Raw genomic sequence first — 11,356 nt, forward strand, 5'->3', positions numbered from 1 at the left:
TTTAATAGTTAATCATTACCATTGATAATTAATTTGTTTGTTTAATTAATTACTTTGTGAGTGTTACTTCTTTTCATTAGGGAAAATTTTATAATACCGTGATTAAAATTACAGCATGAATATCATGATAAACATAAATTTTGTAAATTATATATAAAACCTAGTAAATAGAAAGGAAAAGACGTAAACTAATATAAAAGTGGTAAATTGATGTTTTAAAATTACAAACAAGACAAAAACTTGTAAGAATATTATAAAACTTGTAAATCAACATTAAAGTAAAACAACATTAAACAAAAAATAGTTTATCAATTTGATTTAATTAAAGAAAAACCACTCTTCAATTGAAAATAAAAAAATTGTTATGAAAACAATTGGAATAAGTTTTATTGAATTTGTCTAACCATAATTTCGGAATTCATTTTACAAATACATTAATTTTTTAATTTTTACCATATTTGTTTTCTTAATTTTCTATCATAGTATTGTTCACTACATAGGTTAATTAAGAAAAATTATTTTTATGTGGATTAAGCTGAAAAAAAAAAGATATTCTTATGTTACTAGACATATATGATATATTAATAAAATTGGATTTGATTTTATGTTTTATACATACTTCATATAATTTTAATTTTTCGTTTTTTACTTGTACTTAAAGATCATTTGGAATTACTGTCGGGGGCTTTTGGATAGATACAAAATACCTTATCTTACAAACAACTTTGAAAACAGGAAAATAATAGTTTTTTGAAATCCTATTTTGAGAACAAGTTTTATCCTGCATAAAGTTTTATGTACATCATCGCATGTTTTACCTCAACTTAAACTATCATGTTCAATTAGAAACAAAATTAGAAAATTTATAAGAAAATCATAATTAAAAAAGGGTTTTTATTTTACATTTGTAAGTTTTTATTTTTTCAATAATTCTTATACTAATCTACTTATTTTACCTTTTATTTACAATCCTTATATTTCATTTACGCAATTAATGTTTTGTTTTACACTTATTGTTGATTTACAAGTTTTATATTTTTTTTTATGTTAATTTACCACTCCTATGTTAATTTTTTTTTTACCTTTTATTCAAAAGTCCTATGTTCCATTTTGCAAAATTTATGTTTTATTTTATTCTAAATATTGATTACAAGATTTATATTATATTTGTATTTTTTTATTATTTTTTTACAAATAATATACCATTTTATCACTCTTATGTTAATTTACTTCTTTTTTGCTTTCATTTACAAGTTTTATATTCTAATTAACAATCTATATTTTATCTTACACTTATTATCGGTTTGCAAGTTTTATATTGCATTTGTAAGTTTTTGTTTTGTTTACCAATAATACACCAATTTACCACCCTATGTTAATTTACTTATTTTACCTTCCATTTACAAATATTACGTCTTCTTTACATAATTTATGTTTTATTTTACACTTAACATTGATTATAAGTTTTATGTTAAATTTATAAATTTTTATTTTTTTACTAATAATACGTTAATTTACCATTTCTATGTTAATTTATTTGTTTTACCTCTCATTTATAAAAGAAAAATACTAGAAAAGAAAAAAAATAATGAAAAGAAAACCTACTATTAAAATAAAACGAGAATGCAAAGATGGACTTAATTAATCCTGATAAACAAGATCATCTAAAAGTAGCTCATCGACTTCTGATTTTCTTAACTCTAAAACTGGTTTTAGTCTTTGACCATTGACTTTAAATAAATCACCATTTTTTTGGATTTTCAATCTCAATTGCTCCATAAGGAAAGACAATACGAACTATAAAAGTACCAGACTATCAAGAACGTAACTTACCTGGAAAGAGATGCAATCGAGAATTATATAAAAGTATTTTATGACCTGGTGTAAAGGATTTTCTTAAAATATGCTTGTCATGAAATACTTTCATTCGCTACTTATAAATCTTGGCATTCTCATATGCATAATTCCTTATCTCTTCAAGTTTTGCTAGTTGTAATCTTCTCTTAGAACCAGCATGTTGCATGTCAAAATTGAATTTCTTGATAGCTCAATATGCACGGTGCTCCAGCTCTACTGGCAGATGACATGCTTTTCCATACACAAGTCGATAAGGTGACATCCCAATTGGTGTTTTAAAAGCAGTCCTATATGCCCACAATGCATGATCAAGTCTCAAAGACCAATCCTTTCTATCTGACCTATCTGTTTTTTCTAGAATTTACTTGATCTCTCTATTAGAAATCTCTACTTGGCCACTAGTTTGAGGATGGTATGGGGTGACAACCTTATGTGTAATGGAATATTTGTTCAAAAGAGTTTTGAAATGTTTATTACAAAAATGGGTACCGCCATCACTAATGATTGTTCTAGGGAAACCAAAACGAGACAGAATATTACTCTTCAAGAATTTCACTACAACCCTATGATAATTGATTTTGCATGGAATAGCTTCAACCTACTTCGACACATAGTCCACTACAACCAATATATACTTATAACCAAAAGATGGAGGAAAATGTCTCATGAAATCAATACCCTACACATCGAAAATCTCAACCACAAGAATAAGATTGAATGGCATCATGTTCATCTTTGAAATGCTACCCATGCGTTGGCACCTATCACACAAAGAATAAAAAACCATAAGCATCATGAAAAAAAGTAGGCCAATAAAAGCCACACTGTAAAATTTTTGTAGTCGTCTTTTTAGCACTAAAGTGGCCTCCACAAGCTTGTTCATGGTAAAAAGAGATGATACTTTGAATTTCATTCTCTGGAACACATCTCCTAATAATCTGATCAGCACAATATTTAAATAAATATGGATTATCCCAAAAGAAATTCTTCACTTCAGATAAGAACTTTGTTCTATCTTGCTTGGTTCAGTGCTCTGGGATTTGACATGTAGTAAAGTAATTAACTATATCAGCAAACCATGGTACAACATTTACACTCATAAGTTGCTCATCTGGGAAAGACTCATTCAAAGGTAAAGATTCTGGAATAAATTTAAGATCAATGTGAGATAAATGATCCGCCACAACATTTTCAAAACCCTTTTATCTCTAAATTCAATGTCAAATTCTTGTAAAAGCAACACCCAACAAATCAATCTTGCCTTAGCATCTTTCTTAGTAAATAAATATTTCAAAGCAGCATGATCAGTAAAATTAATCACTTTACAACCTATAAGATAAGATCTGAATTTATCAAGTGCAAACACCACAACTAACATTTCTTTTTATGTAGTTGAATAGTTCAACTGTGCATCATTGAGTGTCATACTAGCATAATAAATCACATAAGGCACACGATCTAATCTTTGTCCTAAAACTGCTCCTACAGTATAATCAGATGCATCACACATAATTTTAAAAGGCAAATCTCAATTAGGTGGCTGGATGATAAGTGACGAAGTCAAAAAATCCTTAAGCTTTGCAAAAACATCAATACAAGATTCATCAAAGATAAAAGGTTCATCCTTAACAAGTAAATTGTATAAAGGTCTAGAAATTTTACCAAAATCTTTAATGAATCTTCTATAAAAATCAGCATGTCTAAGGAAAGATCTTACTTCTTTTACAGATTTGGGATGTGGAAGATTAGAAATTAAATCCACCTTGGCTTTGTCGACTTCTATGCCTCTGCTAGAAATTATGTAACCGAGAATAATACTTTATTTTACCATGAAATGACACTTTTTTCCAATTTAGAACCAAGTTTTTTTCTTTACATCTCTGCAAAATATTGTTAGATGCCGCAAACATTCATAAACAAATCTCCATAAACAGAAAAATGATCCATGAACACTTCAAGAAATTTCTCAACCATATCAGAAAAAATACTAAGCATGCATCTTTGAAATGTAGCAGGTGTATTGCATAAATCAAATGTCATTCTCATATATGCAAAAGTTCCAAATGGACAAGTAAAAGTAGTTTTCTCTTGGTCCTCTGGAGCTATAGAGATATGATTATAACCTGAATATCCATCTAGAAAACAATAAAAGTCATGACCTACAAGTCTATCAAGCATTTGATCAATAAATAGAAGAGGAAAATGATCTTTTCTTGTGACTGAATTTAATTTCCTGTAGTCAATACAAACACGCCAACCTGTAGTTACTCTAATGGGAATTAATTCATTATTAGCATTAGTAACTACCGTAACACCAGATTTCTTAGAAACGACTTGCATAGGGCTAACCCAAGAGCTATCTGAAATAGGATAAATGATTCATGCATCTAATAATTTAATTACTTCAGCTCTTGCCACTTTTTCATGTTAGGATTTAGCCTATGTTGCATCTCCTTAATAGGTTTAGCATTTTCTTCAAAATGAATACGATGCATGCAATATACTGGATTAATACTTTTAATATCAGCAATGGTCTATCCTATTGCCTCCTTATGCTCTTTTAGAATACTTAAAAGCTTACCATTTTCCTCAAGATTGAGGGAAAAAGAAATAATAACAAGTAGAGTGTTAGATTCTCCCAAGAATGCATATTCCAGAGTGTCGGGCAGTGCTTTGAGTTTCAATTTTAGTGGTGTCTCCGCAGATGGGCTAATCTTCTTCTCAGAATGAGGCAGTGGTTCTGACTTTGTCTTCCATTTAGTTGTGTCCATAATTGGAGGTGCATCAAGTAAGGCGTTGACTCCTGCAATTGCACTGTCATCATTAAAAGATAAATCAGAATGAGCTAAACATGCCTCTAATGGATCATCAGTGTGGTTAGAAATGAATGAATCTTCTACTAATTCCTCTATCATATTTGCTTCGACAAATTCATCTTCTTCTTGTGGCTGCTTGGTAACATTAAAAATATTCAATTCCATGGTCATATTACCAAAAGATAACTGCATGTTTCCATTTCTACAATTAATAAGAGCATCAGCTGTAGCTAAGAAGGGACGACCTAGAATAACTGGGGTGTGTTTCTTAGGATTATGTACATGCTGAGTATCAATAACAATAAAATCAACAGGATAATAAAATTTATCAATCTGTATCAACACATCCTCTATAATACCACGAGGTATTTTCATTGACCTATCAGCAAGTTGCAAAATAATAAAAGTTGATTTTAACTCAGCTAGTCCAAGCTGCATGTAAACAGAATAAGGCAAGAGATTAACACTAACGCCTAAATCCAATAATGCTTTATCAAACAATTGGTTCCCTATAACACATAAGATAGTAGGAGAACCTGGATCTTTAAATTTTGGTGGCATTTTACATTGAAGTAAATTGCTAGTTTGTTCAGTTAAAAATGTCTTTTTGGTGACATGCAAATTTCTCTTTTTAGTGCATAAATCCTTCAAAAACTTAGCATATGAAGGAACTTGCTTAATAACATCGAGTAAAAGGATGTTTATACTTACTTGCTTGAAGATTTCCATAATCTCACCTGTTGAAGTCTTTTTCTTTACTTTTGTTAACCTTTGAGGAAAATGAGCCTCAGAAATGTAAGCTGGTGGGCCACTTTCTTCTTGATCATTTGGTGATGAGTCTTGTGATGAAACTGAATTTGCAGAAGTAGGTTCAGATGTCTTCCTTGTTTGAACCTCCACTTTGTTGTCAAATAATTTTCCTCTTCTCAAGGTCATAATAGACTTTGCTTCTTCATGCTGATGGCTTCAAACTTCGTGCACTCCTTTGGGATTAGAAATTGGTTGACTTGGAAATTTTCTTTTTTCTCTCTCAGCTACCGTAGTTGTTAATTAACTCAATTGATGTTCAACGTTTAAAATTGTTTGAGTGTTCGACTGAAAGGCTTGTTGGGTTGACTGAATGAAACTTTAAAGTGTATCCTCTAAAAAAGATTTTCTTTGTTGAGGTGCGACAAATTGAGACATAGGTTGTTGGGTAGAGGGATATACTTGGTTATGAGGGAGAAATTGTTAATTGAGCATGTTAAATTGTTGCCCTCCTTAGTTTGACAAAGGTTGATTTTGTTTCCAAGAAAAATTAGGGTGATTCCTCCAATTAGGATTATATGTGGATGAATATGGACTATTGAAGGATTTTTCATACGATCGTAGGGCATGTACCTGCTCAAAATAAGCCTCTGGATAGGCTGATAATGATGGACAATTCTGTGTTGTATGAGATAAGTTAGAACAAAGAGCACAAACCTCATTAGCTACACTAGGATGGTGATTCATTGATTGGTTTAGAGCTAAGGCATCTACTTTCTTAAAAAGTGTAGTTATAGTAGATTTCACATTAAAATCATCTTTAACTTCATATAATCCCTTTCTAGAAACTTGAGATGATTTTTCCCTTTGATTTGAAAAATCCCACTGTTCAGAATTTTCAGAAAGTGAATTAAAGAAATCTCATGCAGCCTCTTCATGTAAGTTCAAAAATCTCTCACCATTCATAGACTATACCATATGACGATTCGACATGGTTAAACCGTTATAAAAGCATTGTATAAGTTTCTATTTCTCAAAACCATAGTGGGGACACTTGAGGAGTAAATCATTAAATCTTTCCCAACACTCATAAAATTGCTCACCATCTCTTTGATAAAAATCATTTATCTCTCTCCTAAGGGCATTTGTTTTAAACATAGGAAAAAACTTGGTGAGGAACTTGTTACTTAACTCATCCCACGTAGTAATAGACCCAGCAGGAAGTGAATTCAACCAAGCTTTCGCTTTGTCTTTTAATGAGAAAGGGAACATGCAAAGCTTAATTGACTCATCATTAAAATTTTGAAAACGAAATGTAGAGCATATGTCAAGAAATTCCTTAATGTGCAAATATGGGTCCTCTCTCTCTAGCCCATGGAAAGATGGTAAAAGTTGAATGACAGATGGCTTAAGTTCAAAGTGTGTTGTTGTAGTTTGTGGCAACACAATATAAGATGGTTGGTTGGCTGCAAGTGGTGAAAAATATTCTCTAAGGGTTTTCTCTGCTTGCACTGGTGGAAATATTGGCAATAGTCTATTTGGGTCATCCATCACTTCTGAATAACTAGCTCGACTACTATCAATTTTTTACTCTCTTTTGACCAAGCGATTTGTTTAATCGCGTTCCCAAACACTCATAAACTAACTAGACAAAGAAGATAAATTAAACAACAATAATAAAAAAAACAAAATTTAAAATAAAAGAAATCAAACAACCAAACAATTAATTCAAAGTAAAAAAAATTATTTTTTTTGTATTTTTTATAAAAAATTAAATAAATAAAATAAAAGACAACTTAAATTATAACTAGTGGAAGAATCAAATCAACCTAGATTAAACTGATTTTCTAGCACAATCCTTGGCAACAGCGCAAAAACTTGTTGTGAAAAATTTTAATATACTCGCAACCGCACGAATCTAGAGATAGAATAGTGGTAACGAGGTCAAACCCACATGGATTGTTATAAATTAAAAAGTCTAATTTAAATCTAAAATTAATATTAATCCTAACCTAGTTGAGCAATTTGAATTTTTAAGAGAATAAAAATAATTAAACTAAGAAAACAATTAAAGCAAATGAGAAATCATTATGAAAAAATTTACCAAGGTTTTGGAATCCACCAATATTCAACTAGTAATTATCTAATTATTAATTAATCTCTAAATTTAGAGTGACAACTCGAAATCAATCTATGTCATCTCATAAATATAACAATTAAACCCAATTAAAATTATTCTTGTGTAGGTTTCTTTTTCCGCTTAATAGTATGATATCTAAGCATCCCATGTAAACATATTGAATAACAAAAAGTCAAAATTTTCTTAAGCGCTATGTGTAAACAATTTAATGAAAGACACAGAATCAAAAATAATCATATATAAACTTTATAGACCCAAGCATAGATTTAATCGAATATTAATCCTAACAATTAATAATACATGACAGAATTGGTGAAAAGATTTAATAACATCCAACTAATCATGTGAAATAAGAACCATAAATATTACAACGCCCATGTAGGGAATTAATTAAATAAAAAGATAATTATTTCATTGAATATGGTTTCATCCTTAACTTTAGTATAAGAAAATTAGTTAGACATACTTGAATTGTGAGCTACAAAAGAAATAAAATCAACCATGGAAATATTTAACTGCTGCAGCCCTTCATTTTCTTCTCTGTCGAATTGCGTCTGCACTATTTTTTTCTTCCTGGCAGCTGCCCTTCTTTCAAAAGCCAAAGGCTTGCTTATATAGTCTTCAAAATGGGCCCCACCTTATCAATTCTAAAGCTAAAAGGCTTTGTCTTTTATTTGTTTTGCTTCACTCACGTGCTGGGCACTTAGAATTGCAATATGATTCTTTTTTTCCATTTATGAAACCCAAGTACAGGTCTCTTTTTAAAGCTAAAATCAATTTCTCTCCTTTGTCTGCATGTGCATGATGAATTAACTTGTTGAATTCAGTTCCTTGGCTTGATTTCCACATACATGTATGTCTAATTGCTTCCAAAAATCAATTAATCTTTAATGCTTCCAAAATTGAGCTCTTTTACGCCTTTTTTATCCATAATCTCAAAGTAATTCCCTATTCAATAAAAAAATTTAATTAATTAAAAATGAGAAATAAAAATAACTAGTAAATATATAATAAAAGGGTAAAATATGTATACAAATTATGTTCATCACAAGATAAGTAAAACTCCTGAAATCACTTCTCCCTAGATCCAAACTCCTTCTAGTAACCTCATTTCTTCCATTCTTTCTAAAGCTCCACGGAAAGTAAAAACATGCAATACACCTCGATTACGAATTTATTATGTTTAGCTAGGTTTCTTACCTTGCCCAAAATTGAGTTAAAACGACACATTTTTTTTATAAAAAAAAAATGAGAATATGCAGCCATAATTAAGTTCATGGCTTAGTCGTTAGATTACTATTTTTGTGGGCATAATAAATTGGTCATTTGGAAGAATGTTTAGAATAAGAATAAATATTTTAGTATTTTTTTTACTTTAAATTACAATACAAAGCATTGCATTTTTTTATTTTTTATTTACAGTTTGACTAATTCTGTGATTTATTAAATCCTAATAATTATAATAATGATGATATTGAGATTTATTCATCCAATTAAATAGGATCTTAATTACTAAGTTATACTACAACCGTTAAGTGAATTTGGCTCTCCTCTTTCTGCGCAGTAATAAGAACTTAGAGCCATAAATTTTTTTTCTCAAAATCAATATATAAACGCATCATCCACATTGCATCAAATCACAAGCAAAAAGTTCAATCCTACATACCTCGAACTTTTGTACATTAGAATAAAACATTTGAAAAAGAAAGTAAAAATGGAGCTTGCTAGGCTAAAATTAATCTTTCTTTTCTCTTTTATCATTTTGATCCCTTGCCTATCGGCTATCGCCGAGGCCGACGAGGTATGGAGGCGACGAGCTGAAGAAGCCATGCAGACCACTGAGCAGTACTATGATCCAGACCCTGTAGCTGTTGCCAGCAACTTGAACATGAAAGTTCAAGAGTATGTTAATAACAATACTAATACTAAAAACTCGTACCTGTAGGCATTAGCATGTTTCAAAATATAGATTTTAAACTAGATTATTCTATTTAATTTTAATTTAAAAAGGTGAAAAACGTTACCAATAAAGTATAATACATCCTATTAATGTTTTAAAGTTAGATATATATGGATATGAAATTTATATAAATTTTTTATGGGTTGCAGCTTGTCAAAGCAGACTGCTGCCAGACGGGGCTTGTTGAATGCAGAATCAGGGCAATGTGAGGCAACAAACCCAATTGACAAATGTTGGCGTTGCAAAGAGAACTGGGCAGAAGATCGGCAGGCGCTAGCAGGTTGCGCGCTTGGTTTCGGCAGTAAAGCTACCGGAGGAAAAGGTGGAAAAATTTATGAGGTGACTGATTCTTCTGACAATAATATGGAGAACCCTAAGGTTGGTACTTTACGCCATGCAGTGATCCAAAAAGAACCTTTATGGATCATCTTTGCCAAGGACATGAACATCAAGTTGCAACAAGAATTGGTTGTCCAGGGTAACAAGACCATTGATGGGCGTGGAGCCAATGTACACATTGCCAATGGAGCTGGAATTAGGCTGCAATTTGTGCAAAATGTCATCATTCATGGGATTCATATTCATAACATTTCTCCTGCCAGTGGTGGTATGATTAGGGATTCTGTGGATCATGTGGGAAATAGAGGTCCAAGTGATGGGGACGCTGTTTCAGTATTTAGTTCGTCAAATATTTGGCTTGATCATCTTACATTATCTAAAGCCCAAGATGGGCTTATTGATGCCATTCAAGGATCTACAGCCATCACCATTTCAAACTGCCACCTCTCCAACCATGATAAGGTGACTATAATTTAATTAAATTTTGACTTTACATGACGTAGCTCAGGTCATCATCAAACATAATTTCAAACTTTTGATCTATTATGAGCCATGTTGTGCTATAAAATTTTGCAGGCAATTTTGCTAGGCGCAACCGATACGTTCACGGAAGATAAAAAGATGCAAGTGACTGTAGCATTCAACCGCTTTGATAAGGGATTGGTGCAAAGAATGCCATGCATCAGATTTGGTTTCGCTCATGTTGTGAACAATGATTACAATCAATGGGAAATGTATGCAATTGGTGGTCTCAAAGGCCCCACCATTCTTAGCCAGGGTAATAGGTTCTTTGCCTCAGATAACAAGAATGCCAAAGAGGTAATGTATTTTCTACAAGAGACAAGATCCTTTATTGATTAGAGTTCACTTAATGTATAAACAATATTTTTCAATAAACGTACAAAAGACATAAAGTTCGTATCTAAAGAGAATCCAGGTTGTGCACGTAATGAATTAATCTTTATTATTTATTTGCATGCAGGTGACAAAGAGAATGGACTGCAGCCCTGAAGAAGGGAATGGTTGGATATGGAGATCAGAGGGAGATGTATTCTTGAATGGGGCTTACTTCAATGCATCCGGTGACCCGAAAAAGCAAATCAAATACGAACTGAATGATGTGATTAAACCAGCGCCAGGAACAGAAGTTCAGAGGATCACAAAATTTGCTGGAGCACTTGTCTGCAAGCCAGGCCAGCAATGTTAATTTACTAGATTTTTTGCATTGATAGAGAAACAGTGACCTAGCCATAGCCTAAGGCTAGCTCACTGCTATTGGTTCAAAATGATGGCCAAAATATTAGACAGAAAATTGGGACGGAAAATGAGAGGATGAAGAAAATAAATGAACAGTAATCCTCTCATTTAGTCCAATTTTTTCATGGATTTGGTTAGTTTCTATAACCATATCCAACATTAAGGCTTTTTTTTTTTGTCCAATGCAATCAATCAACGTGTTTGATGTGCTTATTCATAATGGTAACCGTGTTTCTTTAT

General features: G+C 31.5%; 2 protein-coding genes and 1 non-coding gene across 3 annotated transcripts; 2 read left to right on the plus strand and 1 right to left on the minus strand.

Annotated features, from left to right (window-relative positions):
* Positions 1-4,391: 4,391 nt before the first annotated feature.
* On the minus strand, positions 4,392-5,609 carry LOC112097419. Its single transcript, XM_024182658.1, has one exon. It carries the CDS (start codon positions 5,607-5,609, stop codon positions 4,392-4,394), a length of 1,218 nt encoding a protein of 405 aa, XP_024038426.1.
* Positions 5,610-6,456: 847 nt separating this feature from the next.
* LOC112097464 lies at positions 6,457-6,563 on the plus strand. The gene has a single exon (XR_002904996.1). It is a non-coding gene; the product is annotated as a small nucleolar RNA R71 (small nucleolar RNA).
* A 2,648-nt stretch (positions 6,564-9,211) lies between these two features.
* LOC18039831 (probable pectate lyase 19) lies at positions 9,212-11,356 on the plus strand. Its single transcript, XM_006431025.2, has 4 exons — positions 9,212-9,462; positions 9,670-10,321; positions 10,436-10,678; positions 10,842-11,356. The coding sequence occupies exons 1-4, from the start codon at positions 9,275-9,277 to the stop codon at positions 11,064-11,066; spliced, it is 1,308 nt and encodes a 435-aa protein (XP_006431088.1). The 5' UTR covers positions 9,212-9,274; the 3' UTR covers positions 11,067-11,356.

This window comes from Citrus clementina, unplaced genomic scaffold, assembly GCF_000493195.1.
Source record: "Citrus clementina cultivar Clemenules unplaced genomic scaffold, Citrus_clementina_v1.0 scaffold_6, whole genome shotgun sequence".
NCBI lineage: Eukaryota > Viridiplantae > Streptophyta > Magnoliopsida > Sapindales > Rutaceae > Citrus > Citrus x clementina.

Coding starts and splice junctions, on each gene's coding strand:
- LOC18039831 (XM_006431025.2), top strand. CDS start 9,275: ATGGAGCTTGCTAGGCTAAAATTAATCTTTCTTTTCTCTTTTATCATT. Junction 10,322..10,435: donor ACCTCTCCAACCATGATAAG/GTGACTATAATT, acceptor AAAATTTTGCAG/GCAATTTTGCTAGGCGCAAC. Junction 10,679..10,841: donor ATAACAAGAATGCCAAAGAG/GTAATGTATTTT, acceptor ATTTGCATGCAG/GTGACAAAGAGAATGGACTG.
- LOC112097419 (XM_024182658.1), bottom strand. CDS start 5,609: ATGACCTTGAGAAGAGGAAAATTATTTGACAACAAAGTGGAGGTTCAA.